The sequence below is a fragment of the Tenrec ecaudatus genome, chromosome 6 (genome assembly GCF_050624435.1).
Source record: "Tenrec ecaudatus isolate mTenEca1 chromosome 6, mTenEca1.hap1, whole genome shotgun sequence".
Taxonomy (NCBI): domain Eukaryota; kingdom Metazoa; phylum Chordata; class Mammalia; order Afrosoricida; family Tenrecidae; genus Tenrec; species Tenrec ecaudatus.
In genome coordinates, this window is record NC_134535.1 from 24107574 (window position 1) to 24128464 (window position 20891).

The 20891-nt window shown below is 40.9% G+C and overlaps 1 protein-coding gene across 4 annotated transcripts in view; it reads right to left on the reverse strand.

The window, feature by feature from the left end:
* Positions 1–20891, reverse strand: part of PARPBP (PARP1 binding protein) — a 92652-nt gene that overhangs the window by 19912 nt on the left and 51849 nt on the right. For all 4 annotated transcript variants that reach the window (XM_075551088.1, XM_075551087.1, XM_075551089.1 and 1 more), the window contains 3 exons: positions 11568–11751; positions 7518–7693; positions 2816–2894 (listed from right to left, as the gene is read on the reverse strand). In XM_075551088.1, coding sequence (XP_075407203.1) covers positions 2816–2894; positions 7518–7693; positions 11568–11751 — 439 coding nt within the window. The remainder of the gene's footprint in view (positions 1–2815; positions 2895–7517; positions 7694–11567; positions 11752–20891) is intronic.

Below are 20891 nucleotides of genomic sequence, written 5' to 3' on the forward strand. Positions count from 1 at the left end.
GACATTCCCAGTGATCGAGCAATTTCTCTGCTGGGTAGCTATCCTAAAGAAGTAACACTCATAACACAAAAAGACATATGCACACCCACGTTTATCACAGCAATACTCACAAAAACATCCGGAGAATGGATAGAAAACTCTGGAACATACAAACCCACAACAGAAGACTCTCTGTTGCTAAAATACAATGAAGAGGCCATAAAACACCCCACGGCATGGATGGACCAGCAGAACGTTATGCTGAATGAAATTAGCCATCCTTACTCAAGAGAGTTCTATTTTCTCCTCAGAGTGACATTTTGAAACTGCATACTGTCGGTTATCCCTCATTTTCTGAAGCCTAATTAATGGTGGAGGTAAGAAGACAGCTCATCTCAGGAGTTCTACAGTCTGAAAAAAATTTCTGGCTTCTACATTTTCCTAAGTTTTTAATCACTTACTACATGTACTAGTATATTAGATTATAAATTCCACCTAGTTCAGGACTGATTAAGTCAGGGAAAGAAACTGAGGGTTCATTTTGTACACTACTATCCAGCTGTAAACAATGGAAATAATTATTGGGATTATATCAATATATTAGTATACTACTTGAAGAAATATGCTATCTTTTCACTCTAATATCTCCTCCAGCTTCTTGCCTTGGTCATAACCATTGAAGATTCTTGTATTACTTTAGAAAATTGTAAGGAGGCAAATATGTTCTTCAAAAGTCTTTTAATGAAAAAGTTTAAGGATACTTATGATAGCATAAAGTATGCTTATATGTTTGGATGAACTATTGTTTGGTGTCGTAGAATCTTGAACTGTTTTTGTTGTATATTGTTGACTTGTAGTAACCTTTTAGGACAGAATAAAATCACCCCATAGTTTCCTAAGTTATAGACTTTGCAAAGGAAGACAGCCAGAATTTCCCCCACCGAACTTTTGGTTAACAGACAGGTGCTTAAACATTGTACAGCCAGTGATCCATGTTCCCGAAGGACAAGTACTTATATACTATATATACTTATATATATATATACATATATACACATACATACACTACAAAGAGTTGACAAATTCTATTCATAAAGCCAAAGATGTGGTCTATAGACAATAATTTTTTTCTATAGACATTAATTACTAGCACCTATAACAGCAAATAGAAAGAATAAGCTAAATGAATTTGAGTTGTGCAAATGAAATAAAAATAAAACCAAACTGACTGCCATTGCATTGATTCCTACTTATAGTGACCCTATGAAATGGGTTTCTGAGGTTGTACATCTTTAGGGAGCAGAAAGCCTCATTTCCCCCCTTGGAGCAGCTAGTGAGTTCAAATTGTGACCCCGGTAACACGTGACCTACTATACCACCATGGCTCCTTCGTAGGTAAAAAATAAAATCAGTGCTCATTACAACCCGACTTTACATGACTTTTAAGGGTAATTATTATGCATGTTAGGAGCTCAGGTGACATAGGATGTAACTGATGGATTACTATGAGTCGGCATTGACTCAATGGCAATGAGTTTGGGTTGTTTTCTTATAAATTTCACATCAAAAATATACAGAATGGATGAATTTTTTAAAAAAGAACAATATATAGCTATGGCACACAGTATATAGGTACTCAATAAATATGTGCTAATAAATAAATAGAGACCAAGCCTCTTTTTGAAAAATCACACTAAGAAAACTTCAAAGAGCTACAGAACCAAATTTCTGATTATTTGGAGGTGTAAATGTTTCTAAAAAGAGTAGAAAAACTTAGTTCACACCAAATGAAATTAAAATCCAATTTAGTCAATAAAAAATATGCAATGTTCTCCCTACCCGTGATGCATGAGTTCTGGGTCAGTTTGTGATTCTCAGTAGTTTGGCAGTTGAGGTCTAGTGATCTCTTATAATGCGACCTAATATAGTGTAATCAGCTCCATGATGGGGATTATGAGGAACCAGTCATTTGTAGGAAATTAGGGTGGACTGTAGCACCCTTACGTCAGGACCTCAGTTCTGAGGCATTTAGGAGGTTTCCTCCGGCGGGTGGCCTACTTCTTATGTGGGCACGTTGTGGGACAGCTTCTTGCTGGGTCTGGATCTTGCATCTGGCACCTTGACCTCTGGGCCTTTCGACTTGAGTCAATGGCCTTCCATATTGCTTGCTGATATCAGGAGTCATTCCTGGCCTGCCATATAACCTGTTGACCTTGGATCCACCTGTCCCTCAGGCACAGCCTAAGTTAACTCATACTGGATTCATCTGCAGTCACTGGCTTGTAGGGACTAGGACAGGATTGGCTAGCTTCTACAACTATGTGAGCCATTTTATTAATAATTTATATCAAGAAATTAATTAATTAATTTTTCTCTCACTTTCCATATACAGATACAGATTTATATACATATATACCTGTCACTGGTTTTGCTGCTTGGGAGAACACAACGTAACAATTAATTATATTTCGCTATTATCCCCTTTGGGCAGAAACAAATTTTAAATTAAATAGTCTATCAAGAGTCAGTTTCAAACATTAGAAATGCAAATGAGAAAGTCAGGTCTTCTTTATTCTCACTATTCATTCAATATTGTTGAACACTTAGCAGGGCAAGTGCTTACTCTCTCTATTTCGGTTCAGTGGATTGAATATACCAGAGCAGATTAGCCAAGATTATATAAAAATTAAGTTTCTATATGAAATAATTAAAATTCATTTTCCACTTATTTGTTATTATTACATATGTAATGTATACTTATAATATCCATTTCAATTTTGTGTGTATATTTAAGTAAAATAATTTTATCATCTCATACTAAAATATTAAATTTTACCTTATTTTTCTCTTGCATTGACTTCTGGACACGTTCTCTTAGGGGTTTCATCAATGAGTTTTTCACTTGTATTGGAGATCTACGTAAAAATGTTTTAAAAAGCAAATATTAATCAATAAAAGTAGCTTTTAAAACTATTTTCCTCTTACCTGATGCAAGGGGCTTAAGTGGAGAGCAAATGCCTTGAGAATGATTGGGGCAGGGAATGTATGGATGTGCTTTATACAATTGATGTATGTATATGTATGGATTGTGGTAAGAGTTGTTTGAGTCCCTAATAAAATGTAAAAGAAGAAAAGAGAAAAAAATGATTAGGGCAAAGACTGTACAGATGTGCTTTATACAATTGATGTATGTATATGTATGAACTGTGATAAGAATTGTATGAGCCCCAATAAATTGTTAAAATTAAAAAAAAAAAGAAAGTAACTGTCTAGAAAATAGTGACAGCAACATCTGTACAGACATGCTCGATACCATTGATGTATGGATTGTTATAGAGCTGTAAGAGCCCCCAATAAAGTGATCTTTTAATTTAATAAAAAAAAAAAAACTATTTTCCTTTTGAAACACAAGGAATCCAGAACCAATAAACCTCTCAGGATCAATAATGAGAGCAGTGATACAGGAAGGTAAGGGGATGGTAAGGAGAGAAAGGAGAACCAATCACAATGGTCTACAAATAACCCCCTTCCAGGGGCATGGACACAGAAATGTGAGTGAAGGAGACAGTGGTCGGTGAAAGACATGAAAAATAATAATAATTTATAAATTATCAAGGGTTCATGAAGAGGGAGTGAGAGGGGGAAATGAGCTGATACCAAGGGCTCAAGTAGAAAGGAAATGTTTTGAAAATGATTATGGCAACAGATGTATAAATGTGCTTGAAACAATGGATGGATGGATGGATTGTGATAAGAGCTGTATGAGCCCCAATAAAATGATTCCAAATAACATTAAAATAAAACTAGTTTTCCTTCCTCCCTAACATGAAGCACAATTATAGCATGAAAGATAACTGAACGTGATTGTTTACATTGTTCTTATTGTTTGCCCTTGAGTCTGTTCCGGCTCATACCAACCTTATACGCAACCTTGCAAGCATCCTGTAAGTCAGAATATAACTGTGCCTGGAGTGGCCTAGGCTGAAATATTTATTGGAGGAGATCAGCAGTTTTTTTTTTCTTCCAACAGAGCAGCAGGTCGGTTTGAACTGCTAGCCTTCTGGTTAGCACCTGAGTAATTAACCAGTGGACCACAAAATTGTTTATAATATTAAATTTAAATGTTCAGAGAGTTCTAAGTAGTATTAAATTGAATGATAAATTAATCCAACTCCTATGTAAGATTCTACCACTTATAAGACAATGTACAAGGTATTGCAAGGTTTAGAAAGTTGGTTCGTACATTAGCTATGGATCGACATATCCTGATGTCTACATGAGAAGTTAACAAAGCTAAAATTCTGAATGGAAACTGACAAGTGCAACAGCAGGAAGTAAGTACCGGTAGGCCCAGACTGAGGACATAATTGAGTTACAGTACCACACTCAGGACTACTGGGTTCAACCATCTTCTCATTAATTATATGTGTGACATGCTACATTGTAGCAGGTAATTTGCTGATATTCTCAGATGTCCAGTGACAGATGTTCCCTTTTATGTCTTACTGTTCAAAACACTGCCAAATAGATTGCTTCTAAACTAAAGCCAGGATTCCATTGCTTGAAAACGGGTCAAAATGCTTGACCATATTGTTAACATAGATAGGCAGGTGAAGGAAGCCACCAGATGTTACATTGGAAGTATATATATAAATAAAGAAAAGTACCATACAACTATCACTCACTAGTTTATTGGTGGGAACACTATCCCCTTCCCAGGGATAATTCAGATAATCCAGAACCTTCCACCAGTGGAATTATTACCACAGGCACATATTTTTAGGAGGTATGTTTTTCTGTATCTATGTATTGAAATATCAGTAGGTTTAAATGGTAGAGTTTCTCAAAGACAAAGCCTGGATTTATAAAGATACCGATAATCAAAGGCAATAACTGTGAAAAGTAAGAAACAAATGAACACTTGACTTAATGTCAGAACCAGCTTTAAATAGAACTGGAGGAATGAAGCCCTCTCCTGAATTGGGGACTATCTACACACATGCATAATTTTCTCCATAGGAGGATCAGAGAAGGCAGAGTGGAGGGGACGCTGGAGCTTTGGAGCTAGAGCACCTGGGTTCCTCAGTAACTTTCTTTTGAGCTCATCAATGCCAGTCAGAACCCTCCTGATTCAAAAGACCATTATCTAATTAACAAAAGAATTGCCTAAGAAAGAAGACTTCATTTATATTCACACCCCATAATTGCTGCAGACCATTACGAATTAGCTCTAACATGGATTGGCATCTGTCTGCAGCGTGACCACTGTAAGTCCTGATGTAGAACCTGGCTCCAACATAGCAATGTGAGGATGACAGTGTCTCACTCTGTTGTACTGCAGATGGTGGAGTCAGAACTGCCTGGATGACACGTAACAACATAGAATATCCAAACTGGCAACAATTTAAAGGTGTTTGGCAACATGAACAATTACCAAGAAAGTAAATCCCCATTCAAATTGTATTGGGGAGTTAATATCATTTAAAAAGAATGCTAGACACAGAAAATAATATCCTCTAAAAAAAAGTACACCTCAACTCAAACTTTGTAAAAGAGGGAAACAGAAAGGTTCTTTTCCATTAGATTGTTTTCTAAGGGTAAATAAAAATTTTATACAATTAAAATAGTTTCTGTAGTACTATAATACATAAAATATATATCATTTAATTTAAATATCATCATCTTAATTTTTATGGAACTAGAGAGTATCAAGTCTTACACATAATACCAGCACAGATTTAGGCTTGGGAGAAAGGTGCACTTGCTATTAGCTAACTTAGCTCACCTAGGCAAATTATCTCTCCCATGTGTCTCTACCAAGTCTCTAATTACTCACTTACAGAGTGGGATATTATTAAATGGAGTTCTTATGAGGGCTGAGAAAATACAAGCAAAAGCACCTAGCTAAATTGTTGACGCACAGAAAAGTAAAATAATTTTCCCCAGTAGTTTTATATTGAGCTATGAGTCATATATAACATACTTCCATAGTTCAGTCATCCTTTAAAAGCATTGTCTGTACATTACCATGATCGGTTCCAGAACATCCTCCCCCCTCCTGTATGCATTACCTGCTCCCCATTTCCCTGCCAACCCCCCACCATCTCGATAAGCCATTACACCAGTTACTGTCTCTATACATCTGCTCATCCTGTGCTTCATATACTGGAAAACATGCAAAAACAACACCAACAGAATAATGAAAATGGCAATTTTCTTTTTAAATAAAAAACCGTAAGATCAACAACAATAGTAAGATAAGCCAGAGCAGGGGAGGGGAGGGTGAGGACCTCTGCTGAGAAAAATGCAGGAAATATTGAAAACTAGAACAAATCCAAAATGGGTCAAAAGGGAAATCTCATGACCAGGTACCACCCTGTAATCTACGTAATTCCATCTGCCATAATCGAGTTTACAATGGTCTCTGTCTGATAGCAAGGTTACTTACACCCCTCAACTGTGGCCAGAGGGGATCCCCAGAGACTAAGGCTTAATCTACGCAGGGGACCCTGCAAGATGGATTTGGGGTTCCCGCTGTCATCCACAGTCTTCTGAAACTTGGATGTGCACAATTTCAGTTCTGATGCCTTTCCCTCTAGTGTATTTGGATTCTGTTATTTGTCATCTTTGGATCACACAGCTGGTGTGCTTCCCCAGCTGGGCTTAGTTAACACCTCACTTAGATGGCTGCATCTTTGAAGACAAGCCTTTAAGACCCCGGATGCTATTCTACTAGATACTGGGCACCATCTGCTTTCTTCACCACACTTTGCTATAGCACTCATATCTTCAGTGATCTTTTCATGATAACTGAGTTGGTGATTTGTGCACCCTAAATTATTAAATGACTGAGCACAGTTTACACTGACCATGGGGGATGGTGACAGGGGAAATTTTCTGGTAATACTTAGTCACAAGGGCAGAACTTTGCCTATCAGATGAATACATGTCATAGTAGATGTAATACTATAATAACTTTATAATAAAGGAGACAATTAACATAGTAAATATCTGGTGGCCCTGGGCCATCTTTCATTGAGCAACCCAAAGCAAGGGGTCCTTATAAAACTCAAAATTAAAATGCAAGAATAAAAATTCAAAAACAAAAAAAAAACTTGACATACTTTCACATATAATCTCTCTCTTCACATTCAAATACTCAGCTCTCTTTAATTTTCTCTTTCTACTTTTCTAGGGAGGCAGTGTGTGGGGTCAGTGTTGGGTTCCTACCTGAAATGTCAATAGCTGGAATCTACCAGTTGTTCCACAAGAGACATGAGACAGTTGGCTCCCATAGGGATTTATCACCTCAGAACTCTGTGGAGCAGTTTGACCCTGTCTCTGAGAGTTGTTACCGGATGGAATCAACTCGCTATCAGCGGGTTTGGGGTTTGTTTTGTTTTATACTACTCTGTAGTTTCTAAATTTCCTCCCATTAGCGTACATTTCTACAATAATCAAAGAATGCATTTCAAAATTTTCTCTTAGAGTTAGACTAGGGTTCATAAGTACATTTATATCATTTCAACATTATTTACCTGAAAAGCGTAAGAATAGACGTCTCATTATGAATTAGATTTTCATCATCATATAGAAGTTTTGCTTTGTTTTGGGTGGGTGCATCAGCAGCTTCTTCATCCAAAAGAACCAGGAGAATTTTCACAGTATCCCTGCCACAGTACACGGTGCCATGGTTTATGGCATGTGATTTAGGCTGGGACAAAGAATAATTTTAAGTCAGTAGGATAATCGGCCCAGGTGAGCGTTTCAGTCTCATTCTGCATGTCACGTGGCACTGTTCACCCCTTTCTCCTGTGTTGCTAAAACACAAAAAGCTTAGGTGTGAGTAGTACCTATAAGGCATGTGAATGGTTCCTTTCAAAGCCATGCTATGATTGACTTTATCAATTTCCACAACAGAGAGTGGTGTCATCAAAGACCTTGGGTTCTTCTGATCAAAATAACATTGTACTTTGAGATAGTAAAGTGTAGCATTATCTAGTGACCTGATCTCAGTCTCGTGATTGAACCTCCCTGTGCATTTTTACAATTTCTCATTTACACAAGAAATAGATGCAACTCTAGAGAGCTGAAGGCCACAGTCATGGTGAGTGTAAATTCTTAATCAAATGAAAAAACTCAAAAGAAACCGTTGACTTTCAGTCCTTCCAAAATCATAGCTACTAAGGTAAATACCATTGCCTTCCAGGAGCCCACAGTGTACTTTAAGATCAACCAGTAAGCAAACGATGGCAATACAAAGAGCCAAGTACGATTTCTAATAGAAATGTGTGCATGCATGCATGATGCAGTGGGAACAAGTAACCGGGAGTCTCGAAAGGCTTCCCACAGAGAGGGAAACAGGTGGGCAGTGGTGCCACTAGGGTGTGTCTCGCCCTGGATGAGAACTCAGTGTCACCGTCCCCCTCTGATGGACCCCTCCCACACTAGACCACAGAGTCCCTAGTCACGTTTATTACTAATTATAAGCATAGAATAGGTGACAAATAAAGGTAAAATTGCTTAATTATAATAGTGCTTAGTTTCTATGAATACTATTACAAGGGGAAAGAGATCCTGAATTCATTTATTAAGACAAACAGGGCAAAAACAAGACAAGGCAAATCATCTGGATGAGGAAGACCATCAGCAAGAGGCCATACTGGTGTCTAATGATTCAGTCATACCTACGATGTTTATAGGACATAAAACACAAAGGTACTCTCACAAAATCACAATTGGCAGCAGGTCCATTCATCACAGTTGCAGCAGGATCAAGGTGGGACTGAAGGGACCACGATTGGGATATGTCCATTTTCATAAAAAGAGCTTATAAGATTGATTCTGAGCTACTTTACTCATGACCATGGGGCGGTCATCAAAGGCACACCCAGGCGAGTTCCTGGGGGGCGAGGCTGCCCCTCCCTGGGTTGTTTGACTAGGGGAGGGTAGCAAGCACACTCACAGCAAAGGCAATCGATTGTCAGAGAGAATTCAATGGTCAGAATGAATTTAAGTGGAAATTCAAAAACGGTTTGGGGGCTCCTACCTTTTGGTCACCCTGCTGCTGATGCCAGGTAAGCCTTGTGCTGTAACCTTAAGGCCTTCAGCTCATGCAAACTCTAGCCTTCCACGAGCCTAGTGCTCAGGATTTACAGTCTATGCAATGTCCACAATGTTCTGTACAATCGTTCTGAATTGTATCACAACATTGATTTCAGCATTATTAGTGGATATTAAAGAGTTCGTGGAAAAATGGAATGAAAAGAAAACAGATTTTTTTTCCATGAACATTTTGAAGGCCTCCTTGTTTTCTTCTTTAGCTACAACTTCCTTCTCAAAAAACATTTTTGATGCACAATCATAAATACTATTACCACAATACTGTCGCTGAACACCTGAAAATGATATACCAGCACAAGTCTCGAACAGAGGAGACCATGAAAAGAACAGTGTGCGCTGGCAGCGTGTACAGGAGGAAAGAAAGCACGTGAGCCAGCGTTGTAACAGCCTGACCAGAGCACGCGGGAAGTTCCAAAGACGTAACTCAGCGTACAGTTTTAGTCTCATAAGTATCTTGAGATGTGTAAACTTGGCTTAAGAAACTGCCTTTTGTTGTTTGAACTCAGGGAATTTCTTAGGCAAAATAATAGATTTCTGCTGACACACGAGATTTTAGACAGTGCCACCAAGGCTTCCAGTGTCATCAGTGTGAGCCGCACCCCTCACACCTGCCTTGTGGCTTCCTTGGAGGGGAGAATCACACAAGCAAGCTCACTGCCGGCGTAGCAGCAACTTTGCCTCATTGGACCCTAAAAGGCTGGGTAGAAGTGCCCAGCAATTTCCCCAGCTGGCCAGGTCTTCAGGGAGCCAATTGCCACCTCTCTGTTATATGGTGCCTGGCTGAGAAGATAAGGGGAAAGTAAGACATTTGAGGTGTGTCTGGGATACCCTTTGTGCTCCCATAAAGATTTACAGCCTTGGAAACCCACGGGGCCAGTTCTACCTTGTCCTGTAGGGTCACTTTGAGCCAGAATTGACTGATTGGCAGTGAGTTGTGAGTTTTGGGTTTTACATATGCATATCTCTGAGACACCCAACTAAAAATCCCCAGTAGTTGACTAGATGTACAGGCCAAGAGCTTAGTAAGAGGTGAAGCGAATACAGTAGCATAAGAATACATATATACATATAAAACCCTCCATATTACTCAGATCTAAATATTCGTCTGAGTGGTGAAAAAAGGAGGAAAAGTAAAACTGAAGTGAACTTGGGGTCTTTAATGACTTACAAATTCATTTCAAACATAAAGTAAAAAGATGTGTTTGTGTGTGTGTGTGTGTGTGTGTGTGTGTGTGTGTGTGTGTGTCATAGGTTCTCAACCTTCCTGATGCCATGACCCTTTAATACAGTTCCTTACGTTGTGGTGACCCCCCCCCCAACCATAAAATTAGTTTCCTTGCTACTTCATAACTGTAATTTTTCTACTGCTATGAATCAAGTGACCCCTGTGAAAGAGTCATTGGACCCCAAAGGGGCCGTGACCCACAGGTTGAGAACTACTGTATATATAGTTTCCCCAAAAAACTGCATTAAATAAAAAAGGATCCACAAAGAAAATTACCATCCAAAGAGTGTGCAAAGGAGGAAGATAGCCCGGAGATGTGCCGAAGAACGCAGCCACAACTCTGAAGGTATTCGTGGCTGGGCTCTGGGCCTCAGCATCCGAGCTGCCTTTGTGGACATGCGCAGCCCCCATGCCACGCTCATCGCAGTTCATCAGCGTGCCTTTCACTTCCTTTCTTGACCTGACAGACTCAGGATGCCGGGTGCACTACACCGAAAAGCTACACTGGCATTAAAAGACGTTACTTATCACAAACAAGTCCTTAAAATATATTTTTCAGCAGTACCATAGAACTACATACTGTGCAATGATAACTTCGTTGAGTATATTGTTTTGTTTCTTTAAGCTATGTGACATGTCAAACATCTCTGAATTGCCTAAATTAAAAAATTGAGAACCAGGACATGAAAGAATTCATGTCGTTAGTTATCTGAAATGGTGCCAGTTCCAGAGCTACACTCTAAGGGCAATAACCCGGTTGTTAACTCGATCGAGTTAGTCAGAGGAGCTGTTAACACATAGGAAACACATGGGGCAATGCCCAAGAATCACCCCGTGCCTTGCCCCATCTTTAATGTAAAGATAAAACCATGTATTATTTTAGAAAATTAACTAAACTTGGTCCCTGGGAGATGTGAAATCAATTAATCAATAAAGAAAATGTATTAATCACAATTAAGCAGACTCAAACACATACTCCAAAAGTCTGTTCTAGGGCTACAGTCTGCTAGCCAAGTTTTCCCTACTGCTGGGGTTAGTTGGGGTTTATTAGATTTCACCGCTGCGGCACTGGCCACTTAGGGAGGCCCCATAATCCTGGTAGCAAATGCAAATTTCCAACGACATTTCAGAACACAGGAAATACATTCTTACGACTTCAGGAACAGTAGGAAACCATTTCAAGCACAAATAGGAGAAAAGCTGTTTTGTAAAGAAGGCGATGGATTAAAAAGCTCATTACCCGTGCAGGACTGATATCAGTGGTGTACACAGCTACATCTTCTTGTGGAGAACTGATAATATTTTTAATCCTCAAATCCAAGTCCTGAGCCACTTGCTCTACTGCTTCACAGAAAGGATCCCTGCTGTCCTGGCCTTTCATCAGCTGCGTCTTTATTACTGAGAGTATCCGACCCCCTGCAACGCTGAAAATAGAAACATCATCATCCTACAGAAGAGAATGGGCAAAGACAATATGCTTGTAAGATTGAAAATATCATTCTTAATGCTAATCATCATCTTTCAAAGAACACAGCTTTGATCCTATAAATCAAACAGTAGCGCATTTAAAGCAAAAATAAGAACTTCTCAAAATGAAAACAAAGAAAAAAAGTTTTCTACAATTAAGTCATTTCAACAGGGTGTTACTTCCTGCTTCATCTGAAAACTGAAGGGAAATAATTTAGGTCCATATGATATAGGATAACAAAATCAGATGTAGCTCTATGCAAGCAATGTACTAAAAATATGTAGCCTTACATACAACTATGATAACAAGAAAACAGGCACCCCTCTCTAAGTATCTGAATACTTAGGCTATTTTAATCTAACCTTAAAGTTGATCTAATAAGTAGATATTATCACCTGTTAGTCATCGGTGGGAGTTCTTGGGTGTTATGGACGGTTCCCATGCTCCGCTAACAAAAAGACTCAACTCCACTAGAAAAATTCCCACCAAACTCACTGCCATCGAGTCAATGCTGCCTCATAGCGACCTGATGGGAGAGGACAGACCTGTCCTGGAAGTCTCCTTCCTCCAGGTTATAATCACTTCCAGGAGTAGAAAGCATCTCCTTTCTGCTGCAGTCAGCAGCCCACACAGAAGCACTATGCCACCTGGGCTCAAATCCACTAACGGTGCCGCAAAAGACACGCAGTCGCCTCCCCAGAAACGAGCCACTGTAAATTCTATTCTGACACACTGGGCTCCAAGGGGCCAACTAGCAATCAGCGATGAGAAAACTAAGTCTCAAAAGAAAAGAAAACAGAGTCTCCAAGGGGCCAAGTAGCTTGTACAAGAACATCAGGGATCCGGGCAAGGGATGAGAAGGTGAGGAAGGAGAGTGACCTGAGACAAATAATGCTGCATTCTAACGTCGGAAGGGTCATCCCATGAACACAGAAATTAAGCTAGTCAATATTGCTCTAAAACAAACCAGAGATTAGATCGAACATGGGCAACAGACAAGTCTAAAATAACACCGAAAACCTGAAATCACTCTTTGCTTATACCCAGTCTGATTGAGAAAGCAAAACCATGAGTGCAGCACATCTTCTGGATCCTGAAATCCCTGCTCGGTCAAGTTCCTCAACGCAGGGACAGAAATCTGTGATACTAAAGAAGCAGAAGGGGAGGGGAAGCAGCAGAGCACAAGGACAAAGGGTGGGCTTCCAGGGCAATAAAGCCACGTGCCTTCAGGCAGGAGTCTCCACTCTGGATTAGGGTCCCTCCAGGGACTTAATTTAGGGAGCTACATTTGCCAACCAAGGCAGCTATTGCTGAGTGCCTTCAGGCTGAGGCTTGGGAGCAGCACTGAAAGCTTGGTTAACAATGCCCAAGTAGAGCCAAGGCCAGTCCAAGAGGCAAACCGTAGACTGGAAGTGAGGGAGCAAAACAAAGAGATTATCCTGAGCAAAGAACTGGGTCCTGAACATTTGTCATCCTGAATTATAACCATTAACTCCTCTGTGAAAGCCCCAAATCATGAGTATGGACAGCGAATTCTGTGTAGTCACTGCAATGAACTACCACCCCCAGCTGAGCAGCACAGTGCCATGGGTGGGAAGATTGGTATCTGTCAGAACTGGTAAAGAGGGCGACCGGTAGGGGCGTGTCTGGCCTCAGCCTCAGAGGAATTGGCTGCTGGTGCTGAAGATTCTTCTTCACCTTGTGAAGTCAGAGGAGGTCCAACACTGTCCGACAAAGTGGCCCACAAGAATTTGCAAATATTTCAGAGAATTTGGGGCCCATTACAAAGAAGACATTAGAAGTGTCTAAGAACAGAGGCGTTCAGGGGCAGAGGTGTCCCTGAAACGACTGCAAAGTGGCAATGAGACGGGGCTATAAAGAGAATGGGCTCTGGATTCAAGACTGGCTGAGGACAGATCACAGCTCTGCCAGCTCCTACCTCAAGTAAGTGATGTAAGTTCTCTGTTACTCAGTTCAAGGAGCCTTGGTGCCACAAGGAGATAAGCACTAGGCTGCTATACAAAAGGGTGACAGTTAAAAACTACCAGCCACTATGAGAGGGAAAGATGAGGCTGTCTGGTCCCCAAAAGATTTGCAGTCCACAAACTCCAGGGAGCCCTCCTACTCTGTCCTATAGTGCCTATGAGTCAGAACCAAACTGATGGCAGTAGGTGTGCTTTGGTTAGATTTGATTAATTGGAAGAAATGAGTTGGTGTGAATAAAACCATTAGAACACTGACTGGCATTATTAGCATTATCAAATGTTTCCGACCATTATCAATCCAAGCTGCTCTGAAAGCATTAACCAAAAGCAAGGCTCCAGGAATTGATGGGACACCAACTGCGTTGCTTCAACAAGCTGAGGAAGCACTGGAAGCTCTCACGCATCTATGCCAGGACATTCGGAAGACGTGACCACCTGACTGGAAGAGCTCCACCTTTGTGCCCATTCCGAAGAAAGGTGACTGTGGTAGTCACATAATCCGGTGTCAACCTGAGGCGATTCAGAGTGAAGGGATGGAGTTTAGCCTGTCAATCAGGTCGCTGCTAGGAATAATGGAATAGGACTTGGTTTGTTGGTTTTTGGAACTGAGGCCATGATTAAGAGGGACGGCCAGGGGTATTCGTATTGCGCCACTATAAGTGAAATTCTTTGACTGACACAAGACAGACCAGTGCAAAAGCATTTTCCAAGAAAGTTTTCATTAATCAAGAAATAAAGTTGGAGGCTGTCTGGATACCACAGCTTGATGACCTCATTTGGAGGCACTATTGAGATAAATAGCTCACTGGAGGACAGACACTCTCTGCTACACATTCCTAATGACAAACCACGTGGAGCCACGCTGATGGAGCTAGAGCCCTGGAGCTAGAGGAGCCGCATGGAGACCCATGCCGGCGCTGAGATGCGTCCACTGCCACTGGATCCATAAGACTTCCCACCCAGTGGCCTGTGATCTTCCTGCATTCGGCATCATTGCATGTGTTCTGTGAGTCTGAAGAGGAATTTATACACTGGTATCGGACATATGAGCTAATATCAGACTTATGGACAATCTGGATTAGGCTGGGCTGTTTCCTTAATATACAATTACTCTTTATATAAAGCTCTTTCCTATACACATATGAGTATCTCTGGATTTATTTCTCTAGTCAACCCAGACTAACACAGCTACCCAATAGAATGCTTAAATTATAGAATATTATTAATATCACATGCAAGTAAAATTTTGCTGGAGAGTACCAAATAACAATTGCAGCAGATTAACAGGGAGCTTCTAAACGTTCCAGACAAATTCAGAAGACAAACATGGAACAAGGACTATTACTGCTGATGTCAGATGGAACATGGTTGAGAGCAGAGAATAACTTGCTTTACTCTACTAAGGCATTGGACTCTGAACCAACATGAACTATGGGTAGCTGTGAGAAGAATGGGAATCCCAGAAGACTACACTGTGCTCACTGGAACCTGGACATCGATGAAAAGGTAGTTGTATGAACAGACAAGGGATACTGCAGAAAGGAGTGCGTCAGGGCGGCATCCTCTCACCATATTTACTCAAACTGTATGCTGAGCACATAATCAGAGAAGCTCAATCACATGAAGAAGAACGCAGTGTCGGGACTGGATATGCAGATGACACACCATGCTTCCTAAAAGTGAGGACGACCTCAGGCACTCGCTGATGAAGATGAAGGATGATAGCCTTCAGTATGGATTACAACTCAATGTACAGAAAACCAAAGTCCCGTGACTGGATTAATAAGTAACATCATGCTAAATGGAGAAAAGATGGAAGATGTCAAGGATTTTGTCTTGCTTAGATCCACAAACAATGCTCATGGAAGCCAAGAGGTCAAACGATGCATCGCATTGGGTAAATGTGCTGCCCAAGACCTCCTTGAAGTACTGAAAAGCAAGGATGTGACCTTGAAGGATATGGTGTGCCTGACCTAAGCCATGATATTTTCCATCACCTCATATGCATGGGAAAGAAAACAGGGCATTGAATAAGGAAGACTGAAGAAGAATAGTCCTGGTGAAGGACATTGAAAGTACCACACTGTCGCTGTTAGGTGCATTGAGTTGGTTCAGACCCACAGGAGCCTTCTACACACAGAAGGAAACAGTGCACGGTCCTGTGCCATCTTCACAATTGTTCCTGTGCCTGAATCCACTGATGCAGTCATTGTGTCCATCCATCTCGTTGAGGGCCTTCCTTTTTGGCCACCCTTCCACTTTACCAAACATGATGGCCTTCTCCAGGGATTGGTCTCTCCTGACAATATGTCCCAAGTATGTAGGGCAAAGTCATAAATACTTGCTTCGAAGGAACGCTCTGGCCATACTTCTTTCAAGATAGACTGATTTGTCCTTTTAGCAATGCATGGTACTTTCAATTCAAATGCATCAACCTTCAACAAGATAGATTGATCCATTGGCCACATCAATGAGCTCAATCATTAAGAACAGTTGTGAGGATGGCGCGACAGTGGGCGGTGTTTCGTTCTGTCACACACGGGGTCACTACAAGCCAGAATCAGCTCAAGGGCACCTAACAACAATTGTTTGGCTGACAATGGAGTCGTGGGGTAAGTTTATTTCCAGCCTGGAAGGACGACGATGGGTTGCGGTTTCAGGAGTTCCACCAGTCTCTATCAGACCTCCAAGTGTCGCGTGCTCAGTCTCGCCAGCAAGAAGGACGCGCCACAACAGGATTCTTCCACAGGTGTTTAATGTGGGTTCGATTTGCAGATGCGGAAAAAGACCCCGAAGCCCCAAACTACTGCTGCTTATATGCGCTCTATGGGGACGTGCTGTGCATTGATTGGTGCGTTCGCAGAGCCCTTATTAGCATACTCCAGGGTGGAGTTATGACTACGTCATCTAAGCAGTGCGCATGCGCTAAGTGGTTGTTTACCACTTAACTGGGCCACCGCCCTGACTGCCCGGCGCCATCTTGTAATGGCGGCGAGAGCTGCGGCTTCCCACACCCAAGCCCCGTCTTTTTTATGATTTTGAATTGTATTCCACATTTCTCCCCCACTCTGTCTAGTGTGTTTAGACTCGTAGGTGGGTACCGCCTAGTTCTAGCCTCACCATTGTTAAACTCTTAATGTTAAGAAATCAGTTACCAAATAGAGGGCATTGGAGAGATGACTATAGGAAATCAAAATGATAAATTGGACTTGAATGGCTAAAAACCTGTCAAATTGATTGCCCCTGCCAACACCCTTTGATGCATGTAGGGCCTGACCTGGTTTTCAACATTTTCTGTGCTTTTGTTGTTGTTTTTTACATATTGGGGTTTATCTCACATGTATTTTGTCACTGAGGGTGATCCTGTTGAATTTTGCTTATCTGTTTTTCTGGTGTTTGCTATGTGAAACGCAGGATTGATGAGCCTATAGCGAGCAAGTAGCATAGGGATTGCTGTGGGGAACCGTGGGGAGGGGAGGGAAAGGAAGATGATTCTCAAGGAGCTCAAGAAGGAAGAGGATGTTTGGAAACTGGTTGTGGTAGCAACTGTACAACACTGCTTCATATGACTGAATTATAGAATGATGTGATGTTTGCATTGTCTGCCGATAAATTGGTTTTAGAAAAAAATCTAACTTTATATTATTAGGAGTATTCTACCCCGAATGAAATCATTTAAAAATATATATTCTAGATACACATTGGTGACATCATCAAACATTGGGTTTTTCTTTCTTCCTTTGTTATTATTATACTTCTTATTTCTGTTTTCTTGCCTTACTGCCCTGGCAAGAATATCCAATAATATACTGAAAGGAAATTATGATAACAGGAATTCTTGTTCTTAATCATAAATAGAACACTAAAATATCTTACCATTTAGTTTTCTAGAAACCTTTTGTCAGATAAAGGCAATGTCCCTATTTTTAGTTTATCTTTACATGGACACCACAGCCCTTTAAGGGTCAGTGTGTCCACCCTTTGAATAATCCTTGGGATTTCTCCTGAGATTTTAAAATCTGGTTTAGTTACCTAGTATTGTTTAAGACAAATTCCACAAATGGATAGCTTGAAATTCTACAAATGGATAGCCTGAAATTCTACAAATGGATAGCTTGAACAAACAGAAACTTATTTTTACACAGATGGGAGACTGGACAAGTGAATTCAGAGAACAGCCCTAGGAAAGGCATCTCTCTCTCTCTCTCTCTCTCTCTCTCTCTCTCTCTTGGCTCTGGCAGAATATCTTTGTTCCTTACCCTGCCCCCCCCCCCCAAGACGCTTATGATGTGTGACATCTCTGAGCAGTCCTGCCCCCTATCCCCCTCCCACCCCCGACTCAATCAATTTCTGCTTGCTCACTTTGTTTAATCTCTTTTATATCTCAGAAGCGATTGAGACATATCCTTCACTAATACTGTCTCATTAACATAACAAAGAAAGTGTAATACAGAATGCACTTACAAAATAGGTTTTAATTTATCACAATCATTTTGGGGGGAAGAAAATTCAGTCCATGAAAGAGGCTATAAAAGCAGACCCGCCAACTCAGCAAAAGCCTGCGGAACAAAAGCTGACTCCTGTGCAGGGCTTCCTTCTCTGGTTGTCCTTTCACCTGGCGGGTAGCCTGAACTTGCCTGCTTATTCCTCATACTCAGGAAGCTTTCTTTTTTTTAATGTTCATTTTGAAATCTTTTCAATGCAAAGTCAACTAGGGTACCTATACTCATATAATCAGAAGTCTGAGCAAACTCTAAGAATGCATGCACATCTGAAGTTATTACCTATTTCGTTGACGTTTTTCATTTTCAGTGAATGAACACAGAAATGCACTACATGGAACACAGCCACGATGAAATGTAATTCACACTATGTACTTTTTTATGGAAATAGCTAATGGAAAATGGCCCTGGAAAAGATTCAAACTAATAATAAAATATGAACATGCATCTTAAGGCAAATTACAAGAATAGACAAAACGTGCTTCGAATGACAATCAGGGAGCAGTTGACCTTTTCTGACTCTCTGTACAGGAACAAATTTGCCCACTTTTCAAACTGTTTAGAAAATGAATTACCAAACTTTGATTTCTGATGCTTGCCCAGATCTACATGTTGACTCGTGGCAAATAAATAAAACAATGTCCCCCGTGCCATGACTAGTGTGTCGCCATAGGAGGGAGCTTCAAAATGTTCATGGGAACTTTCACCATCTTTTATTCCTTGTGTTCAAGCTAATGTGGACGCATGGTGACGTCATGTGGTACAGGATAACTGGTCCGTAGGGCTTTCTTGGCACGGCCTCTATAGAAAAGGTTGTCAGATGTTTCTTCCATGGCGGTGGCTTTGAAACACCAATCTTTCTATCAATGCTGCTGTTATTGTTGTTGTCAGGTGCTGTGGTGTCAGTTCCAACCCCTAGCAACCTCGCGTGCAGCAAACAAAAGAACAATGTTCTATAAAAGGGGGCTGTCTGGGCAGGAAGAGAGGAAACTCCAGGAACGTTGGAAGGAGAGGCTGTAGTGCTGCCGTTGGAGCTCTCTGTCTGAAGTGCGGGAGGCCGCGGGCAGAGGCTGAGGCACGGCGACCACGAGAGCAGACAGTGAGGCCGAGCACAGAGGGCTGGCTTCGTGTTCCGTGGAGTCAAGGCCCAAAGACCACGTGGCTGAGCGGCTGAGGCCTGGGGACAGACTTGGCTACTGGCTGCAGAGAGGTGTTGCCAAGGTCCAAGGGCTGTGTCCTCACTGTTACTGACCCTGGTTTCCATGACGACCTGCAGCCTACTTTGTCCTATTGGGCCACCGTGAGTGGAAACTGATTTGATGGCAGTGGGTTTGGTGTTGCACATGAACTAAAGCTTTAGAGGGAGTTCGAGCGGAGAGGAAGGGGGAAGGAAGAAGGAGGCAATCAGGAAGGTGTGTCCTCAAATTTTATTACAATTATTGCAGAAAAGCAAGTGTTTAGAAAAAGTTAAACTATAGCTTTTGACTCTTAATTTTATCACACCAGAACCAAGGGGAATAAAGGGAAAAAAGGAAACTACCAAAGAAAATATAAAAGAAACTAGAATTCTTCAGCTTGTAACAAAACAAAATAGCTACAAGAAAACAATATCACAGAGAAATGATTGGTAAATGTTAGCGTAAATATGAACTACCTTCTACTACTATTAAACCAGCAACCAGCTGCCACTGTGGATTCTAACTCAGGACAATTCAATATAGGTCAGTGCACAATGTGCTGCACAGAGTTCCCAAGGGCAATTTTAAAATATCAATCCCTAGGCCTTTCTTCTGACATGCATCTGGTGAGCTCAAAGCTCCAAACCTGCAGTCACCAGCTGAGGGCATTAAAAGTGTGCACCACCAACAAGGGACTGGCTCTTCTCTACTATCTTCAACAATTTGCTAACTGTTTGCTAATTAACTTTCTCTCTAAAAATTAAATGTGATTGAAGATGTCACATAAAATGTTTTAAAAATGCTATACATGCATGATATTTAATCCAATATAGATCATGCAGGTGAGAGTTAAAATTTTTGTTGTGTAAATTACTTGAAATATAAAAATTAAAACTTGGGGAATCGATTATAGGGATCTACATATAACCTCCTCCCTGGAGGACAGGCAACAGAGAAGTGGGTGAAAGGAGATGTCGGATAGTGTGAGACACGACAAAATAATAATTTATAAATTATCAAGGGTTCATGAGATTGGGGGTAGCAGAGAGGGAGGGGGGTAATATGAGGAGCTGATGCCAGGGGCTTAAGTGGAGAGCAAATGTTTTGAGAATGAGGAGGGCAACAAATGTACAAATGTGCTTTACACAATTGATGTATGGATGGATTGTGATAAGAATTGTATGAGGCCCTAATAAAATTATTTTCTAAATTTTTTAACTTATTAAAGTGATAGGAAACTAATTTATGCATAACTTAAAAGCCAACAACATGAACAATCCCATGCCTTCCAAGTCTATTTGAACTCACGGGAGTGCGTAGAGCCTACAACCTCTCATTTAAGACACTTTCCAGGTATAAGAGTAAAGCAGCATTGTGTGGTGGCACCTACTGGCAAAGTGTGACAGTACAACCACACTAAAGGTCAGGTGG